The following is a 22291-nucleotide window of genomic DNA, read 5'->3' as shown; positions in this document are numbered from 1 at the left end:
GGGCTCCCTGCTCCGCGGGAAGCCTGCTTCTCTCTCTCTCCCACTCCCCCTGCTTGTGTTCCCTCTCTCGCTGTGTCTCTCTCTGTCAAATAAATAAATAAAATCTTTTAAATAAATAAATAAATAAATAAATAAATAATAATAATAAGATGGTAGCTTATGGTATTACCCTTAAAGGGACATTTGAACTGAGAATACAGAAGGTGTAAAAATGCTTTTAGCTCAAAACAATTAATAAATCTCAGGGATGAAATGTCATGCAAGATTAGTAGGGAAGGTAGTTTAAAGCCAAGGTCTTTCAAAGCCGCCTCAGATCCAACTTTTTAAAAAATTTCCTGACCCCGTCTCCTTACGACTGGCATTGGCCATTTTGGAGCTGTGAGTCTGTGACAAGCTGTAGTGAAGACTCTGGGAATGTGCTGCTGAGGGATATCTTGTATGACTTCAGGGAATTACAATATAATCAGAAGCATTAACAAGATATAAACCAAAAGATTAAGAGCATGACTTTTATAAAAATGTTATAACAAACTAAAATTTTGTTTTAGATGAGTTCCATAAGGAAAAATTTAGTGAGAGACAAACTTTTATTCCACAAGAGTTAAATTTAGGGCGCCTGGGTGGCTCAGTCGTTAAGCATCTGCCTTCAGCTCAGGTCATGATCTCAGGGTCCTGGGATCGAGCCCTGCATCGGGCTCCCTGCTCAGCAGAGAGCCTGCTTCTCCCTCTCCCACTCCCCCTGCTTGTGTTCCCTCTCTCACTGTCTCTCTGTCAAATAAATAAATAAAATATTTAAAAAGGAAAAAAAAAAGAGTTAAATTTAGTCATTTGTCCAGATAATAGAAATAGATAAATAGTATTTCTCTAGCTCAAATTCCTTAGCTTGTAGAAACCTGACTTCGTAGCTCTCTGTTTCAAAGGACAATATCTTCTCCGTTTTTTCTAACAGCGAAATTTTTAATCCTATTAATCCAGAATGAATTTTCTTTTATAGTTAACTTTATACTTCACTGCTGTCAAAACCCTTACACAAGGCCAAACTGTGTGGGGCCATTGGGAATAGGCGTAACTGGAGCTCCCAGAGCCAGAAGCCTTGTGAGTGACAGTTCTCTGTAGAATTGCCCCATTGGTGGGTTGGAACCAAACAATTCATTTCTTGAATTTTCCACTGAGAAAACAAAATGTGTACTATTTTCTAAGTGAGCTTTGTGGACTTTTAAATTAAGAATTTTGAGTTTAATTTTTTAAGATAGAAATCTGTATACGAATACAGACTGGGTTTATAGAAAGGGTTTTGAGAGCTAGAAAAACAAAGAATGAGAGAGGTAGTGGTGTTTAGCAGGAATCAGGAATATTCTCCTTAACAACCCAAGTCTTTTCCTTTTCCACAAAGATGGAGGTGTCCTGCAAAGGTAAAAAGCACTGCAGGGGATCTGCCTCCCCAGTGCTGGCAGCCAGGCAGGCCCTGAGGAGAGCAGTAGCAGGTCCACTGATGGCCATTCAGCTCTCCTTTCTCCCTAAAAAGCCCATGGAAGAGCTCTTCACGGGCAGTGAAGTCGGGATGAGTTGCCACCTAGCAAAGACCGAATGCCATAGGAATCTTTGGGCTGGGAGGGCCAAAGGCAAAAGAATGGAGACAGTAAAGCTCTCAACAAATCCAGTTCTTTTTGTATATAGTAGAGCTTTTTGATCCCTTCTGCTTATATTATTATACAAAAGCAAGCTTTTTGTTTTAAAGTTTTTAAAGTAGAAGCCACAAAGTTCATTTAGAGAGTAATAGAGCCGAGAGGTAGACTGAAATGAAAAAATGGAATTCACATTTCCTCAGATTTTCCCAGAAAGCCACAAATACAAATATACAAATTAAAACATGTATATTTGCTATGTTTAGGCAGTGGGTTAACCACTGCATGTGGAGGCCTAATATGGGAGTAGCATAAGGGGAAAAAATTCTTTTAAAAATTTCTTTTTAAAAATGTAAGTCCTAGCATAGCTTTCAGATAAGAACTTCCAGAAAGCTGCTTTGAATGTAATTGCTTTCCTAAGTTAGCAGGTGTAGTGGTGGATGAGCCAGCTCGTCAAGGAGAAAGTCTGCAAATCGGTCTGCCACTATTCCGTACAATGCAAAATGGAAATGAACAGTCTTTGTTGACATAAGCAGTTACTTCAAGAGTTCCTTCCTGTATTGTTTGCTTCTTTTTATTTTTTAGTTTGTTTGTTTCCCAGTGTAGAAATCTAAGAGCAAAAGCGTTTTGCTATGTACATGACATTATTGGTTTTCTTCTCATTTCATTTTGAAATGACCTTTTACCCTTTCTGCATGAGAAAGGGAAATGTCAGGAGGAAATATATTCAGGATTTGATTGCTAGAGCAGTAAGGTCTGAACGCAAATGGCAGTACCAAATTAAAATTGCCTGCACAGTGTTATTTTCATTCAGGTTGTTACTATTGTATTCATGTATCAGAAATCAGAAGGAGATAGTGTACTGTTAAATGAAATAAATGGTATGCAGGGCTCAAGAGAAAAGAAACTGTTCAGTCAAATGCATGTAAATTTATATGTGGATGTGATTAAACTTCTTTTCAAGTACTATCAGTGGTTGGGTTGTTTTTTGTTTTTTTTTTTTTTCTTTTTTCTGGTTTTGTTTTTGTTTCTTTTAGTAGGTAGTTAACATTCAACCTCAGCAACAGCTTGCTTGCCTTAGACATGGTGTTTTCCGTTCCTCCCTAGTAGGCATTGCTGCTAGTGAAAAGGGATTTTTTTTTCTACATATTAAGAAGCAATTCTTATTGTTATAGGTGATTAAAGACCAACTTTTTAATAAATGAATATAACAAAACAAAAATATAATCAAGAGGTTACAGACTGAAGAAAGAATTTTATTTTAGCAGAAAAGAAGCCATTTAGCATTTGAATTGTCTTTGGCTCTTGATGGTCACAGAAGTCTTCGTGAAAATAGCAAATCTTAAGAAGGAAATTAAAGGAGAAAGCTTGCTGAATGGACAAAGCCACCAAAACAATGTTTAGAAGCTTTTCTGTAGGGAGTAACTATTGGACTTGGATTTCGTAAAATCCCATCTCAAATTGTTTTGATAGTGGCATAAGATTAGACTGTTAGACTGTTAGAAATCTATTCAGACTGTTGGAGAATTCCTAAGGAAGGAAGCTGAGCGTACAACTACCACATTTTCTAGAATTGATCTGAGAATGAATCAGCAGAGACTAAGACAAAATTTTTAGTAACTTGGCCAAAGGCAGCAAATTGTCCCTGAGGTACATCTTCTTATTCTCAAATTTTCTTTGCCCTTCTTAATGAAAGAAACAGACCTGAATGTGCTACATAACAAAGAGTGAATAACAATTTAGGAAAGTAAACAAATGCCATACTTAATAGTGGCAATGTCAACATCAGGCCACCTGACCCTAAGACTAGTCTTTTCATTGCCACAATGCCTTTCACTCATTTTTTATATCCCATCTCACTCTTAACTTGCCCTACCTGGAGTGTGTTAATTCTTGCATAGTGATTACTTTGTGGCATGAAATTATGTTAGCTAAACCATTCAGGTTTTTGTTGTTTCTTCTTCCCTTTATTACCGTCTGGTTATGAATATTATTGTCAGAGCAAAGGTATAATATTTTAATATTGTTATTATTTGTTTACTATCAATAGCAGATTCCCTCCTGTATTAATAGTGACAAGGCTACTACTCTCAGACCCAGGGAGTCTAGTTTCTTCAGTTAGTATTGAAGTATTTACCCAAGGGTAAATGTGATCCTAATACATTACATGTAAGTTACATGTAGGAATGATCAGGCAGGGGAATTAAGATATAAATAACCAATGAAAAATTCTTATCTTTATAATGGATGCTTTTGTTAGAAGGTAAATGTAGAAGCTGCTCTTCATGTCAAAATGAGATCTAGTAACTATCCAAATAAAGAACCACTGTAGTCTGTGTACAATGATCCCATTTCTCAATTTATTTTTAAGCTCAAAGTGGGTAGTAAAAATTGGGTCTTCACTTACTGCTATATGAGATGCTCAGAAATATGTCTTATGTTTTAGGAACCTCAAAAATATGATATAAACTACTCTTCTCTCTCTGCAGAGAGAGAGAACCCCTGTTTTTTATTTTTTTTTAATTTTTTAGTTTTTAAGTTTTATTTATTTTTAGAGAGAGCGCGTGTGTGTGCAAGCTGGCAGGGAGAGAGAGAGAGAATCTCAAGCAGGCTTCACGCTCAGTGTGAGCCCCACGCAAGACTCAGTCCCACAACCCTGAGATCATGACTTGAGCTGAAATCAAGAGTCAGACACTTAACTGACTGAGCCACCCAGGCACCCCAAGGGAACCCCTGTTTTAAGCACAGCAGCCTGCCTGTCATTGCACTGCATGTCATCATGATGACCGTGGTCAAGTAGATGTGGACATGGGAAGAATATGAACAAGTCTCATGCACCTCAATACTGCTCCACAGGGTCAACCCTTCATGTTATTCTGGAAAGCATGTGAATGGTAGAACACTGAAGATTTAAGTGTGTCCCCATGGGTTACTGACTTAGGAATTCATCAGGCATCTACTTCTGTGTTTATATACATGTTATTTTAATTTTTCTAGGATTTTCCGTATTGAGAGTTCAAAATATGTGAAGTTTTATTGAGAAATTTTATTTTTTAGTATTTGTTCTCTCTTTCCATTCAACATTTATTCAGTGTTTTCTCGGTGCAAAAGCAAAGTTCTTAACCTCATGTGATTACATTCTAGTATTGGCAGGAGAAAGAGTAACAGAATTTTTTATAAGTAAAATTTAAGTCTGATAGAAGTACTAAGGAGAAAAATAAAGCAGTGAACAGCAATAAGAGTAGGCATTGCAATTTATAGGCCATTTTAAAGATTTGAGGTTGGGAAGGATTTCTAAGGATGAGAAACCATTGAAGAATTTTGAGCAGAGATGACATGCTCTAACTTATTTTAACATCCATTCATGATAAAAACTTCCAACAAAGTGGATATGTAGGAAACATACCTCAACTTAATAAAGACCGTATATGACAAACACACACCTGACATGGTACTCAGTGGTGAGAAACTGAAAGCTTTTCCTCTAAGATCAGGAATAAGACCAGGATTCTCAGTCTTGCCACTTTTATTCTACACAATATTAGTAGTTCTCGCTACAGCAGTCAGACAAAGAAAGGAAATAAAAGGCTTCTAAGTTGGTAAAAAAGAAGTGAAACTGTCACTATTTGCAGATGACATGATACTGTATATAGAAAACCCTAAAGACTCTGCCAAAACACTGCTGGATCCAATAAATGAATTCAGTAAAGTTGCAGGATAAAAAATTAATATACAAAAAATCTGTTGTGTTTCTGTACACTAATAACAAACTAGCAGAAAGAGAATTTAAAAAAAAAAAAAAACTCCCAGTTGCAATTACATCAAAAAGACTAAAATAAAATACCTAAGAATAAATTTAACCAAGGAGAGGAAATTGAATGACACAAATAAGATTTGGAATGCTCACGGATTGGAAGAATTAATTGTTAAAGAATTGTTAAAATGTGTATTGCCCAGTGCAGTCTATAGATATGATGAATTCCCCATTGGAATACCAATAGCATTTTTCACAGGACTAGAACAAATAATAGTAAAATTTATATGGTACCAGAAAAGATCCCAAATGACCAAAGCAATCTTGAGAAAGAACAAAGCTTGGAGGTATCACAGTCCCAGATTTCAAGATATACGACAAAGCTGTAGTAATCAAAACAGTGTGGTATTGACACAAAATAGACGTGTAGATCAATGAACAGACTAGAGAGCCCATAAATAAATCCACACTTACATGATCAATTAATCTTCAACAAAGGAGGCAAGAATATACAATGGGGAAAAGACAGTCTTTTCAATACATGGTTTTGGGAAAACTGGACAACTACATACAAAAGAATGAAGCTGGACCACTTTCTTACATTATATACAAAATAAAAACTTAAATGTAATAGCTGAAATCATAAAGCTTCCAAAAGAAAACACGGGCATTAAATCTAGACATTGGTCTTAGCAACAGTTTTTTGAATATGTTTACTCAGGCAAGGGAAACAAAAATAACTGCACCAAAATAAAAAGCTTTTGCACAGCAAAGGAAATCATCAACAAAATGAAAAGAATGGGAAAAGATATTTGCAAATGATATATCCAATAAGGGATTAATGTCCAAAATATGTTAAGAACACATACAACTTAACTTCAAAAAAAAAAAAAACAAACAATTCAGTTAAACAATGGGCAGAAGACCTGAATAGGCATTTTTCCAAAGAAGACATACACATGGTCAACAGACACATGAAAAAATGTTCAGCATCACTAATCATCAGGGAAATGCAAATAGAAACCACAATGGGATATTACCTTCACATCAGTCAAAATAGCTAGTATCAAAAAGACAAAAAATAACAGGTATTGGTGAGGATGTAGAGAAAAGGGAACCCTCCTGTACTGCTTGCTGATGGGAATGAAAACTGGTGCAGCCACTATGGAAAACAGTATGGAGTTTCCAGGGAAAGCAAAAGCACTAATTTGAAAGATATATGCACCTCTATGTTTATTGGAGCGTTATTTACAATAGCCAAGGTGTGGAAGCAACCTAAGTGTCCACTGATAGATGAGTGGATAAAGAAGATGTAAATTTACACAGACAATGGAGTATCATTCAGCCATAAAAAAGATTGAGATCTTGCCATTTGTGACAACATAATACCTAGAGGGTATTATGTTAAGTAAAATAAGTCAAAGACACCATCACTTTTATGTGGAATTTAAGAAGCAAAACAAAAGAACAAACAAACCAGAACAGAAAAAGAATCATAAATACAGAAAAAAAACTGGTGGTTGCCTGATGGGTAGGGGGTATAGGGATGGGTGAAATAGGTGAAGGGGATTAAGAGGTACAAACAAATTGTAAAATAAGTCACTAGGATATAAAGTACAACAGAGGGAATATAGTCAATAAGATGATAAAACTTTGGTGACAGATGTTAATGATACTTAAATTGTGGTGAGCATTTCGTAACATATATAAATATCAAATTGCTATGTTGCGCAATTGAAACTAATATTGTATGTCAGCTCTAAAGCTAAGTTAAAGTTGTTGTGTAAGGCAAGCAGAGAATCAACAGGGAGTGTATTTATAAATTGCATTTAAACTATCTGATATACCAGTTTAGAGAACAAAAACGTGATGATCATGTTCAAATGGTCAATGTTGGCCAAAGTTGGTATGTTATGTGTTATGCAGTCACTGTTTGCTGCTTCCGTAGCAGCCCCTTCTTTCATGCTAACAGAACTGTGATTTTCATTGAGGAGGTCAATATGCCTAGCCCCAGGAAGGGAATCATGGTTTAAACCAGACATGATAATACTTGCTCATGTGGCTAGTCAACCTGACCCACAAAGTTTCTGCTGAAAAATCAGGTGAGAGTCATATGGGTGTTCCCTTGTATGTAACTAGTTGCTTTTCTCTTGTTACTTTTAAGATCCCTTTTTATCTTTAATTTTTGACATTTTAGTTATTGTATGTCTTGGTGTGGATCTCTTTTGGTTCATCATGTTTGCAGCTGTGTTCTCTTCCTGGACTTGGATGTTTGTTTCCTTCCCCATGTTAGGGAAGTTTTCAGCTATTATTTCTTCAAATAAGTTTTCTGCCACTTTATCTCTTCTCCTTCTGGGGCCCCTATAATGCAAAGGTTGGTACATTTGATGTTGTCCCAGAGATCCCTTAACCTATCCTCATTTTATTTTAAATTCTTTTTTCTTTTTGCTGTCCAGTTTAGATTATTTCCATTACCTTGTCTTCTAGATCTCTGATCCATTCTTCTGTGTCTTCTAACCTGCTGTTCATTCCCTGTAGTATATTTTTCATTTCTGTTTTTGTACTCTTCAGTCTGATTTGTTTCTTTTTAATATTTTCTGTCTCTTAGTTGAGGATCTCACTGAGTTCATCCACTCTTCTCCCAAGTCTGATGAGCATCTTTATCAGGTAGATTGCTTTTCTTCATTTCATTTAGTTCCTTTTCTGAGGTTTTGTCTTGTCTTTCATTAGGAGCATATTCCTCTGTCTCTTTATTTTGTCTAACTCTCTGTGTTTGTTTCTATGTATTAGATAGGTCAGTTATGTTTCCTGGTCTTGGAGGTAGTGGCCTTATATAGAAGGTATCCTGTGGGGACCAACAATTCTCCCTGATCACCAGAACCAGGCATTCTAGGGGTATCCCCTGTGTGGGCTGCGTGTGCTCTCCTGTTGCGACTGGGCCACACAGCTTCAGGAGTGCTCGTAGGTGGAGCTAGCTCCTTGCCATGCAGACTGCAATGTGGGTCATGACTACTGCAGATGTACTGGTGTGTAGGACTGGCTGAGAGGTCCAGCTGCAGCTGCTACAGGCATGCTGGTGGGTGGGGATAACCCCTGTTGTGGCTGGCTGTGAGGCTTGGTGTGACCCCCAGTTACAAGTGTACTGGGGGTAGGATTAGCACCTGGTGTGGCTGGCTGCAAGGCCCAAGTGACCATTGCAGGGGTGCTGGTGGGCAGGGCTGGTACCCCTCCCTGGGCCAGTAGTTGCTTTGGAGGGACACTCGTCCTGGCTAATGCTACCTGCCAGGTATTGCAGGGGTTGTGGAGAGCTGCTTTGGAGGAGCACCTGCCAGGGCAGGAAGATTGGACAGGGTGGAGTAAGAGGCTAGCAAGGTAGATGGAGAATGTCAGAACTGGCACCTGCCAATCAGGCCTGCTAGGCTGAAGGAGGGCAGGAAAAATGGCACCTCCCCACACTTCCATTCCTAGAGAAAGTTCCTATAAATCCCTGAACCTCTAGCACATGCCCTAAAATTATTCAATAAATGTCCTTTGTGTATAGTTCAAGTGCTTTCAAACTGCTGCTTCTGTGCTAGGTCTCAGAGCAAGTGATATTGTGCATAAGCGCTTTAAGAGTGGAGTCTCTATTTCTGGCTCTTCCAGAATTAAGACTCACTTGATTTTCAAAGCCATATGTTATAGGGGTTCATCTTCCCAGTGTACACCTCCAGGGGGAAGTACACAATGTTAGGGGCTAAATCCCACAATCCTCAGGGAGGACCTCCATTTCTGTAATAGTCCTGCCACTTGTGGGTCACTGTGTCAGGGGTTTAGTTCTGACCATATCTCTGCCCTTCCTGCCCTTCTCTGTGTGGCTTTTTCTTCCTATCTTAAGCTGTGAAGAGTTGTGTTAGTTTTTAGATCTTTCTCAGAGTTGCACTACATGTATTTGTACCTTTGTGTGTTTTTTGAGAGGGGGTGAGCTCAGAATATTCCTATTCCTCCATCTTCCTCTCTCCCCCAGCTTTAACTTTAAACTTAAATTTCACAGTTGGTTTTAGAAAAAGAGATAATAATCATGTCTTCTCTAAAAGAAAGAAAGGAAATAAACCCTTCCAAAGATACCACATGGTTGCATAGTTAGAAAGAAGTATGGTTTTCTCACCCCGAAAAAAGGAGAGTAAAAGGAGATATCAATGAAGAAGAGACTTTTTAAAAATTTTTTATTTAAATTCAATTTAGTTAACATATAGTGTATTATTTGTTTCAGGAGTAGAATTTAGTGATTCATCAGTTGCATATAACACCCAGTGCTCATTACATCAAGTGCCTTCCTTAATGCCCATCACCCCACTCCCCCCCACCTCCCCTCCAGCAACCTTCAGTTTGTTCCCTATAATTAAGAGTCCTTGGGGTGCCTGTATGGCTCAGTCAGTTAAGCAGCTGACTCTTGATTTCAGCTCAGGTCACGATCTCAGAGTCCTGGGATCAAGCCCCACATCAGGCTCCGCACTCAGTGGGGAGACTGCTTCAGGATTCTCTCTCCTTTGCCCCTTCTCCCACTCTCTCTTTCTCTCTCAAATAAACAAATATTTAAAAAGACAAAAGAGTCTCTTACGATTTCCTCCCTCTCTGTTTTTATCTTATTTTTCCTTCCCTGAAGAAGAGATTTTTTTTTTTTTAAGATTTTATTTAGTTATTTGACAGAGAGATAGGGAGAGCCAGAGAGCAGAAGCTGGGGGAATGGCAGAGGGAGAGGGTGAAGGAGGCTCCCCCCTGAGCAGGGAGCCCAATATGGGGCTGGATCCCAGGCCCCTGGGCTCATGACCTGAGCCAAAGGCAGACACTTAATCAACTGAGCCACCCAGATGCCCCAAGAAGAGACTTTTTAAAGTTACGTTCATTTCCATTGCTCTTCAGGGCTTCACTCAGAGCTGTTTCTCTTTACTCAGAGACCATATTTTTTCTTAGCCCTAAGCCTCAAAGATAGAGATGATTTATATATTTAGATGAATCTATAATCTCGGAAGAATATGGCTGAAACTAATACCCACTGAATAATTCTAAGATTAAAGATATCCTAAAATACTTTGAAGATGCATTTAGTTTGATTTTAGAGAAGGCTGAAAAGCAAAGTTGCATCACTGGGTTTAGTAGCCTCTGTCCCTGTAAACCTTTTTAACACAGAAACAGAGTACAGCCATTTGGAAGTTTATAAACACCCATCGGTTTCCTTTTCCTTATTTCCCTTAACAACAACTGAACACTTCATTTTCTGGTCCCCTTTCATTCTTTGCTTTGCTTTGTCTTTTCTTTTAATCTGATAACTCATGTGCTTCCACTCTTCAGTGCTATTCCTTTTGTTTGTTGACTGACACACTGATGTAATTTATTTGAGACAATAGCTTTACAGCTAAAGCTGTAGAATGAGTGTTTGAAATGGTATTTTTCAGGTGAATTTTCCCAGTAGTATCAGTTTCTTCAAAGACTAGTAGAAAATTGGCCCTATCACCTTCATTTTGTCCCCTTTCAAGTCATCTCAAAAATTTGTCTTTCGTACCCCTTTTATTGTATAAATGCCCCAGCTTCATGAAATAGTATGCCTTCTACTGGCTTTCTGAATCTATTTTTAAACTGTCTTTGGATCATTTTACTAAAGGTTGTTCATATTGGGAGTAGTTCTTCCTGTACTTTAATCTTGCCACCAAGGCAGTTTAGAGACAGATTAAAATAGTAAATTTTTAGAATGAATAGGACTTTAGAACTAGTATGCCCTTTGGATATTGTCTAGTTCAGTCCCCTGATTTCACTGATGCATTGACTAATGTGTAATATTGATAACATGACATTTTTTATTAGCAAATGCCCTTATTAAGCCCTTTTGTAACTTTCTGAGATAAGCTTAGTATTTCATTCTTTTATTTTGTTACTTTATTAAAATTGGAATGTATATCAGTTAGTAATGCTTTCAGCTGCATTTGACAATGCCTAATGAAGAGTGGCTTAAACCCTAAGAATATTTATTATTCATACTAACAAGATATTCAGAGATAGTAGGGAGTCTTAGAGTTGGATCCAGCTCATTGTATCATCAAGAACCCACGTTCTTTCTGTCTTTCCCTTTTTTCCTCAAGCTAGTATCTGGTCCTTTTGTCTTTCTGCCTACTGCCCTATGTCTTGGCGTGCAGTTTAAGCAATCATATCCATGTCAAGGAAGAAATGAAAGTGAAAGGGAGCTTGTACCAGTAGTTTCTCCTCTTAAAAGCCCAGCCCCTTTATCAGAAAGCAAAATCACTTTCTCAAAAGCTCCCCAATAGATTTCTCCTTACAGCTTATTGGCAAGACTATCACCTGACCCATCTTAGCTACAAGAGAGGCTGGGGAGGTATTCATGTTTTATGGTGGGAGGAACCTTCGTAGTGGGAGGAACACAGTAATAGGAGGGATTGAGAATGCCTTTTAATTGACTAAACTAACAGCGTCTGTCAGAGTAGTCATCCTAAAATATACATGTATATATTTTCATATCCAGTGAGGAAATATATCTTAAGACAGTGGGTTCTGGAGTCGGATTTCCTGAGTTTAAATCCCATCTTCTTTGCAAACTCTGACTTTGGATTTCTCTCTGCCTCTATCTCCTTTACTGTAAAACAGGGATAATTTACTGATTATGTACATGATTATTGTATTAATGACCTGAAGTTAGCATATGAGCACTCCATATAAATGTCATTATCATCATCAAGCAAAGCTTGACATCCCCACGTAGATACTGACCAAACCCAGAGCAAGCTTAATTACTAGCAGCTTTTTCCCACTTTTGAACAAAACATCCTGAAAGAGTAACTTCCAATAGCTTCAACATCATAATTCTTAACTTGAAACTAAGATATACAAAATTTCAATCTAACTAGGAAAGCCCATAAAAGTCATAACAGAATTTGCCTGCCTTTGTTGGGATAATTTATAACTGACATGTCATTTTGTTTAAAAATAAAACACTTTAGGCTTTTTATAAATGCTTCCTGTGTCAAAGCAGTATGGTGAAAGGCTTATTTTGACTAGAATCTATCAAATCAAGAATCTGAGACCCATCTGTAATTTGCAAGATATATATACATACATTCTGTAGTGACCCAGATAAAAACAAACAAAAAAAAGCACCAATTAGGGTTAGGGGGGAAAAAAATCTCTGCAGTGTTCTTTTCAGTTATTTTTAGACAAAGATACACAGAGATAGGAGAATCGAGGACCTGTTTAAAACATAAGAGATACTCAGGAAATAGTTGATGATGAAAAAAATTTTGTAGTATGAGAAAAACATCGGAATATAATTTGAAGTTTTATGAGAAGCTATAGTACTCTGAGAAATTGGTAATCCTAACAGAAAAGCAATGGTGGGAAACCCAGAGCAGCTTCTAGAAAGTGTTGTGGTCTTGTAGGGGACTGGAGAGTAGAGTCACCATAGACTGATTCCTCAAGTTAAGTCTTTGTAGAATTACAGGGAGTAGGAAAGAGAGTAAACAACCATATCCAAGCGAGGATCAAGTGGTCATGTGAGGGATGCTCAAGTGAATGTACCATAGGAGCCATCTGACTGCCCACAACCAGAGGTTATAGCTCCTCCAGCTTCTACCATTCTTGTACCTGGATGTTGAGGAAGCATGATTTTTCCATGCATTTATGAACAGTGTACTGACTACCATTCTTCTCTGACTTTCCCTCCAGAAAACCCGTTATGAAATTTATGTCAGCATTCTAAAAGAAGGAGGCAAGGAGCTCCTGAGTAACAATGAAAGTGAGGCTGCAGGACTGAAGAAGTCACATTCAAGTCCTTCACTGAACCCGGATTCATCCCCAGTAACAGCCAAGGTCAAGCGTAATGTGTCAGAGAGGAAAGATCACCGACCTGAAACACCAAGCATTAAGCAAAAAGTCACTTAGAATCCATCTGTGACCAGGAAGTACTGGTCATGGAGCAAAATAGAGTTTTTCAAGATCTTTCTGGTAAACCCGTGAATATATTTTTAAACAGTCTGTGACTAAATGGTGCATTAGTAACCTTTTCTATTGTATAGTTTTGTTAGTTTCTGTACTGATTGTCTCTTTGCTCTTAATTTCTTTGCTTTGATGATTTTTTTGCTACTTGATGACTAATGCACCTTTTTCGTGAGGGGGAGAGGATTGTGATTTCAGAATGAATTGCGTGTCACTTTTCCTTTGTTTTTTTTCTTGTTTGCCCTCTTCTCAGTTGTTTTATGTATTCTCAAATCAGCTGTTACACTTTTTTAAGGTTAAAAAATTTAATTCATTGTGAAACATTTAACTGGACAAACTTGGTAGTTTAGCAAATTCTAGCCAGAGTTAATACAAGCCTTTATATGTGAAATCTTGCTCAGTCACAGAGGTGAAATTGAGCACTCACAGAAATTCAGTTAAGAATAACAATTCTGGGAATCAAGATGTTCTACTGTGATGCAGGTGTGCATACATCTTTGCACTTACTGTTGAGTTCTGACCCTGCTGGAAGCAGGGATAGGAGGTGTGAAGATCGGAGGACTGGAGAACTTAAGAAGTGCATTAGCTTCCTTGAAGTGTTGATTTCATTTCAGCCAAAGAAGGAAAGAGGAAATGGAATCTTTTGCCATTGAAGGTTGTGGAAAGACAACACCAAGTTTATTTTGTTTCGTAAAGGGCAGTGGCAATAATCGACTCTTGAGAAGCTGTAGCAGTAGGCATGTGATCGGTGTGCAGGAAATTGTTACCTCACTCCCAGGGTCTAGACTAGGAATCCAGAATCATCTCTGTCATCAATACCCTGCCATTCAGGAATTAGGTTATTTCAGGCATTTTGTTATCTCCTGTTTGTAAAATATTGGGGTCTTCCTAACAAAATAATGTTGAAAATGGAACCTCTTTTGTTCTTTTTTAAATCAAAACAAAGTAAGACAGGAAAAAGTAGCTGCGGTTCAGCAATGCAATGATTCTTTAAAATAAATCTGAAAGTAATAAATTGAATGAATTGTGGTTGGAAAACAGGAATCTTCTGGTTGCATATGCAAGGTTACTTATTTTATTCTGATCTCAGTCTTTTTGATAGCCAATTCACTCTGCTACTACTGAACTTTCTCCTAAAAATAAGTACTTTATTTTAAATCATTATTTTCTACCTATTCAAAATAGTTCTAATAACCTTACAGTAATGAGTTTGTTCCAGTGATGGTCCCTTTGCAAGTTAGGATGATAAACAGCACATTCTCTTGTAGAGGAAGAAAAAGTGAAAAATGAGCCCTCTATGAGTTAGAACTTTCTGATTTTGAAATCTTGAAACTTTGTGATCCTGAAAGCTATACTCTCCATGATTTCAGAACTAATGGGGAATCACTTTGAATACTCTTTTTCCCTCCCATACATATTTGCTCTAGTTATTAGTTAAAGGTACTATGACCAAAGAATCAGGGACTCTGCATGAATATCATGGTTCTGGTGAATTAGAGAAAACCTGCTATTAAACCATGGTGGTTTCTGGTGGCATATTGTTCTGATGTACCAGCATTTAATCACAAGATTATTTATTAACATTTATTTCCTTTACCTATATAAATGCCCATATTTGCTAGTGCCCAGAAAAGAGAAACCCCACACTATGGTTGTAGCTGCTTGCTTTGTGATAAGTATTTTGCCACACCTTTGAAGAACTCACTCTAACCCTCTGTTGTGTTTACATAAAGGCAATGACTAAATTTATGTTTCAAAACCATAAAACAAACAAGGTAGTTACCAATATGGCCCTGTGTACCTGATTCATTTTTGTAGCTTCTGACCAAATCCAAGATTTCCATGAGGGAATCATCTTTCTTCCTCAAATCTGAACAATTAGCCTGTTTGTTTTCTGCCTAGATATTCATACCAAGCAGAGAGAAATACCTAGACTATATCATCTCTGAGCTTCAGTAACTAAAGAAAAATAAACATCCCTGATTGGCTTGAATGTGTTTGTCCACAGTGTGACTGTGTCTGTGTATATAGAATGTCTCTGTGTATTTTACTTACAGTATATAATAGACATGAAATGGTACCTTGCTGCAGTGTTTCTGACATTTAGAGTAGTTCTGAAATGCTTAGTTAGCATCAGCACCACTACAGCATTATTCCTATTATATGATTCTCTAATGTTAGCTACAGGAACTTCTGTATGTGCTAATAGATAATAAATGGATGAGAAGGACACTTTGAAGCTGCTGTACACTATGTTTGCATAGTTTCTCTTTAAAAACAACTGCAAAAGGTTTTTCTGTCAGCCAGGATCCCAGATTGCCCTGGCATGATGTTGCCCATCTGCAGGGGATGGTTGAGAATACCTCTGCCCTATCTGTTGTCAGTGCACCTAGCAGGCCAAGAGTGTTTCCAATAGGAGGAAACGGCCCTGGATTTGACTAGATTCCGAGTCTTCCCATAGCCAACCACATTTTCCTTCGTGATAATTTCTTTCCTGTGGTATCTAGTCAGAAGAAATTGAAGACATTTCCTTTCACAGCTATTCCAAGCATGCTGCCTAGTTCACAGTACAGGGGGTCTCTCCTCCTCCTTTCCTTCTGAAGGTACTCCCGCTTTTCCCATCCCCACTCCTCACCCATACCTCAGCACCAGGAGCCTTGGGATTTCTCTCCATGTGATAAATCATTATTCTCCTTCACATAAATACACTTAATATTATTTTTTGTACAGAAAATCTTTATAGCCATCAAAACACCTTGGTGATAGTCTTACTGCAAAATTGACCATAGAAGTGGCCCATGTATAAAATCTTTAAGTGTTTTCGGGGTTTGTTCCCCCACCTCGCATGTTGACTTTTACAAGAGGTGTCAGAAATCCATTGTTAGCAATCAGACTTAACTACTAGCATGCAGAGTCCTCATTTTATTGCCAGGCTATAGCCATTGTTTGAAGTGCGCTTTTTAGAAACATTTTGGTAACTCTTAGCAATGCCTAATTAAACCAAGCAATACTTCCATGTATTTTAATTAATCATAAGTAAAACCAATGTGTAGGAGAGTCCTGTGGTGGAAATGTAGTTCCTATCGATGTTAGTTAAAAAAGGTAGAAAGCAACTGTGCAAGACCCTCTAGGCTTCTCTGTTATCCTAATTCAAAAATGAGGACTGTGTCCTAGTCAGGAGTGACATGAGGGACTTAATTCTGGAAGAGCAAAATTGGCTGGCTTTCCAAGGCCAAGCTAGAGGTGGGCTCTTGAGTTTGTATTTCACCCTGTGGCCAAACCACAGAACTTCTGAGGCTGCAGAAGAATTTATATAACCAGCAGTGAAGGAGCATTTTCTGCTGGCCCTGGCCTGCTACTCCTTCTGATATAAAGAGCTTGAAAAGTTGTTCTTAGGTAAGGCAGGGCCTGATTTGGTATGAGCTTTAACTCTTCTCTGCCTTTATCCTTAATTGTAGACAATGGGAAGAAACTTGACCTTTTAGAAGTTTCTCTATTGTCTTACTAGCAAGACTTTCTTGAGTATAGTTAGTTGTCATTGGATTTTGAATTCCTTTGGTATCTTTCCTTGTAGTCATCAGTTAGGCTTTTTTAAGCCAGAATTCACAGGGAGTTTCAGAGCCTTGTAGGTCCAAATTTCTGTACCTTAGCTCATGGACCTGGTCAAGTTTTCAGCACGTTGGTAGCTACCTTCCTGAATTTCAGCAGCAAACAATCTCTTCACTTTTCAAATGACAGTTTTTTTCCGATTGTAACATTAACACTGTTAAACAAAGAACCAAAGTGGCATCCTAGGACTTATTAAAAGTAGAGTTTAGTTAATGAATAATAGTGTGAGTTTGGGTTTAAATAGCATCTGCTTTTCTCAGCATCTAAGTTACTCTAACAAAAAAAGATCAGTCAGCTTTGTAGGCAGATGAGTCTCTGGGTCTACCTTGCTCCAAAGCTTTCTGGCTGTCTCTTCTCCCAGGCCAGGTCAGGCCACTAGTCGGCCTCGGGTCAACAGATCTCCATCAGCCTTTTGACATCTTACACTATCAAGTCACATAGAGGACTTTACAAGTCAGTAGTTCACCACAAAATAATTCCAACAAGTGATAGGGAGGTGCTTTGTCATTGCTTCTCCTCTCAGATTCCTTTTCAGTGTCTCACTGTTAAAAGGGGATCTAAAGTCCAAAGCCATTGCCATTCTCCTTTTGTACCTATAGTATCCAAAACCCAAGTGGGCAGCATTCTGCTTAGGACAATAACACCCATTGCATGCAAAGAGAATATCTTCATAGAGAGAATGTCAGTAAATACTTGAATCTGCATGATAGTTTGTTGACTTGAATGCAACAGCAAGAAAATATTGCAAGTTAAGTAATTGTATATACAGTTTCCTTAAATCTCCGTGGCTCATTCTTTGTAATTTATGTGTGTATTTGTGGTGTTGCAGGCTTTTGGAGAATATTCATATAGATAGTATGTCAGACATCAAAGAAAATGCTTTCTGTCACTTGCCATGTTGTATTGTGGGTATTTATAGTTGTATGTATGTATGTGTATATGTATCAATGTGTAGACGGTATATCATATATGGTATATGTATATCAAATTTATTTTTATCTTTAATAACCAGTGTGATATGAAAAGCAAGTAAAAACCTCATAGGGTTGATTATTTAATACAGTTATTGAGAGTATATATAGTGGTACTGTTTTATTAAACTTAAATTAAAATGATATTTTGATTAGATTTTTAATAAGATTTTATGTTAGAAAATTCCATCTTTGATCTTTGAATCACCAGGGCAAAAATGACTCTGAACTAACTTTGTGAAACTATTTCAGTGTACTGTGTACGATACTAAAGGGATAGCTCATTATAATTTGAGATATACAGAAAGAAAAAAAAAAAACAGGCATCCTATGCAGTCTTAACAACTTCAGTATTCTGAGCACTTAACCATAAAATCAAACTGACAATTTTGGGCTTATTACAAAATGTGATGCTTTAAAGCACACGTTCTTTATTGTTGTAATTAGTCCAGAAAAATAGAGCTTTCAGAAGAATTAAATAAGTGCCCACTATATCATTTTTGTGCCTGTGTCTATTCTACAGTAGGTCAAACCACTCTTCTAGCACCACCTCCTTACCCTCTTTACTTTAAAGAAATATTACAATGTTAAAGTATATCAGGGCTTCCCAAGATCAGGTACTATATTCTAGGTTTGCAGTTTTACAAATTAGCATCTAGTGTCACAAGTAAAAGAATGTTAGGGCAGACTATGGACCAGGTTAAAACTTTATTTAATATTTTTATACTTAGGTCTCTTCCTGCCTCTCCCCAAAGAAGAGCCACTGGCCTTAGTTGTTTGAGCTTACTGCTTATCTTACAGTGTGTAAATAGATAATTAGAGATTAAATGTATATTAACCAGCATGTTTGGTGTATTTAAAGCAGCAACTGAGTATGTTTGAGTGAGTGGTTGAGTGCAGTATATTTTTAAACATACTGTCTCCTATTCTTTGTATCTGATTCAGAGAATTGGAGTTGTGGGGTGGGAGACTAATCTTCGGCTCCAGTCTGCAGTAGTGTGTTGGTGGTTACATTGGAGTTTTTTATTAATTCTACAGTCTCAAACTATTTTTGCAAATATATCATATTTCCTAATTTGTTCTTGACGTGCAGTGAACTGGCTCTGTGACTGATCAGCAGGGTCTTTGTTCTGCAAGAGTGTGTTTCTTTCTAAAAATTACAGTGATTTGCAATAGCATCCATTTGATTCAGAAAGTATATACAAAAGGAGTAGCAAAAATAAAGTTTCATTTTGGGCCTTAATCATTTGAAATGTTTGGACTTTTAATATAAAGCCATGTAGGTTATAAAGCCAAGTAACCATTTGGCGTGGATAATAATATCCACTGTATAGAAGAGTGTATATGCACATTGATTTTTAATGCCATTAGGATACTTTTTTAAGCTATAGGAACGAGACTAATTAGACCAAATTGAAGTCAGGGGGCTTGGTAGGGGAAGTGTATGAGCTGGTTGCCTTCCATTTAAGGTAGACATACATGTGGTCAGTCCTCTGCTCCTGAGAGATTCAGAACCAGTTTACTGTCCCCTTAGGTGTGTAAGGGGTAAGTGTTACACATCTGGGCCTCTCACATGTGTACATACACTTGCACACATGTACACGTAGGGAATGCTTTAAGTTATAGGAACTTACAAAGGGCCAGAGTGTAGAAGAGGTGATGAACGAAGGGAGTGGAAACTGCATCACAGGAATGTTTTCTAAGGGCTAGGGAGGAGTTTGAGGTCTACTGTCTGACTTTGAGAAGCATTGGATTTTTAACAAATACGTGAGGGCGTACATATCACAAATTAAAGGCTTTGTTATAATTCACAAGCAGCAGGTCTCCAACACCCCGCAGTAGCATAGGGACATTCTAGAAGGCTGATGTTCACTGTTTTCTAGGGTGGCATTGCTGCTTGCCCTGGAGATCATTACTTTGAGAAAGAAACATAAGTGGAGAAGCAACAAAGCATTGATGTGAATTGTACACACTCCCTTTTGAGCTGTACTGTTGAGAAGGCTCTGAAGTATGCTGAACAGTTAAGCAATGACAGTGAAGATGGAGATGAAAAGAAACCTAGCTAAAATATATTTCCTTTGCAGGGTAAAGAGCTAAACTCTCACTAATAGTGTTATAAAAAGCACCTTCACTTCAATTCCTGAAAATGTTGGTTAGTGGAGAGAAATTTGAGGTTTCACTTACCATTTCCCTGTGATAAGACTTTAGACACTTTAGATAAGACTTTAGATACTCCCAGGAGAGTCCTATTCGGAAAGCTTAGTTAAGGACAGTACTGTAGGTCTGAGGCTCCTTGTTCTGACCCCTGAATACTGGGGCACTACAGAGGGTGATAATGTATTCTCTCTGCAAAGAGGAGCTTCTCTTCTGGCCTTGCACTCCACTAGGGCTTCTACTGAGCAGCAAGCACATCCTGGATTTCAGTGCTAGTTCCCCGGCTTTAGGAATCCAGCTGTTGGAACAGGTTGACCCTGCTGAGGAAAGATACCAACTCAGAGCGACTGAGTCACTGGGGGTGACACATGACAAAGGTGTTTTAAAAATTCTCTGACTAAAGCCAAGACCATATATTTTGCCTTTGCAAGAAACAAGCTGTCACATTGAACTCTAACCAGGGATGGATGATATCTTTGCCTTTGCACCCAGATTTGTGGAAATGGATGATGTTTCAGTTCTGTGGGAAGGGTCAAGAAACACTAAACTTACTGCTTCACATTTCTGCTCAGTTCAGATGAGAGCTGTTGGGTAAAGGCCTAAATGCCTCCCTGCATTCTCTTCTACCTCAGGTTTTAGGAGCCCATTTCTAGAACAAAAATTTATACAAGTGGAGAACCAATACTGTCAGCCTTGATTACTGTAGGACAGGTAGAAGGGTGGTAGTATGTATCCTTTAATACAGAACAAGCTTCTAACTTTTCCAGCCTAGTAACTGGGTTATATTTACTGTGACTCAAACTAATTGGCAGTGTGGAACATTCCTTTACCTTCAAAGTTATCTCCACCAATCATTGCAGTTTCATTGCAGTCCTGGTGCCATATCTCCCTGCAAATTGTGAAAGTAATTAGTGACAAAATAGCAGCCTACTCCTTTTCAGTGGCCAAACTGTCAGCATTAGCAGACTTAGGTAAGCTAGTGGGACTGAATTATGTACTGGAAACCTGTTCCTCATTATCACCCACCAGATTGAAGAAATGCCATCTCCTAGAAAATTATGGCATTTGTGGTGGTCATCTTTTTAATGGAACAGTAATTTATGTGGATATTGTTAAAGTGTTTAGAGAACATTTTCAAAATTAAGTTTACATTTTACAATTGCTTTATTTTTATTAAAATAGTTGTATATAAATATTACCCCATTTCACTGTTGTTGAAGTAAACCTAAACCATGTAGACAAGTGAGTCACCTGATATGTATAGAAACTGTGACATATATATAGTACTTTTCTCTATTGTGTAAATGTTTATGAATATAACTGTTCCTGTGTTTTTATAAGTTGGGGATAATTTGTTGTTTTACAACAACAAAATCTATTGGATTTAAGTGGTTTTTATGTAACAGAAATCATGCAAAATAGCGAAGGATTTAAAATATGTATATGATATATGTAAATGTACAAACTTTAGAAAGAAATAAATTAACAAATTTCAATCATTTAGGGGAATATTTTTATTTGCTTATTTAAGCAACTGTATAATACCTTTAAAAATCAAAACAACACAATACACCCCCTTGCATTAAAAAGATAGCCACAAGCCCCACAGTGAGAGATTTGGCCAGGGTAATTGATTAAGGTGTTAAGAAAGTCAAATCGTTAGCTCTTACTCACCTCCATTAACTTCTGTAAAAACTTGTGTTTGCACAAAGAGGTTGATGAGACTTAGGAGACCTGTCTTCATCAGGAGGCTTTGAGCAGGGAAAGAACAAAAGTTTTGAAGTAATCTCAAAAATTCATTTGCATTTCCATACTCCTAACACTTTTTATCAAGGTAAGGGGACTGAAGAGTTAATTATTGCCCTAAAATGCAAACGCTGATCACTGCTTTATGGTGCCTAGTGTATACATTTGTGTTCTCATAACCAAACTTAATGTTAAAAATAACATCTGTTGACTTGGAAAAAGAAAAAATAAAATTCCACCCTAATCACCTAACTTCTGAATATTTGAAAAAATGTTTTATGTTTGGGGATTTGGGCTTTTTGAAGCAAGATAGCTGATAAATGAATGAAACTGATGCCTGGCAAAGATGAAAACTGTTATGTGTAAATCTCAGAGAAATAAATAGCTTGGGGTGGGGAAAAAGGGGGAAATAGGTCCTTTGGCACCCCTTGGCTTCCACTAAAATTCCCTGTGTG

General features: G+C 37.7%; 1 protein-coding gene across 6 annotated transcripts in view; it reads left to right on the top strand.

The window, feature by feature from the left end:
* Positions 1 to 22088, top strand: part of PSD3 (pleckstrin and Sec7 domain containing 3) — a 602311-nt gene extending 580223 nt beyond the window's left edge. For all 6 annotated transcript variants that reach the window (XM_032413272.1, XM_032413271.1, XM_032413273.1 and 3 more), the window contains one exon: positions 13087 to 22088. In XM_032413272.1, coding sequence (XP_032269163.1) covers positions 13087 to 13302 — 216 coding nt within the window. In that variant the 3' untranslated portion in view covers positions 13303 to 22088. The remainder of the gene's footprint in view (positions 1 to 13086) is intronic.
* Positions 22089 to 22291: the final 203 nt, after the last annotated feature.

The sequence above is a fragment of the Phoca vitulina genome, unplaced genomic scaffold (assembly GCF_004348235.1).
Source record: "Phoca vitulina isolate PV1807 unplaced genomic scaffold, GSC_HSeal_1.0 scaffold15, whole genome shotgun sequence".
Classification (NCBI taxonomy): Eukaryota; Metazoa; Chordata; class Mammalia; order Carnivora; family Phocidae; genus Phoca; species Phoca vitulina.
The sequence above is the reverse complement of the archived record's forward strand: the minus strand, read 5'-3'. Positions and strand labels throughout refer to the sequence as shown.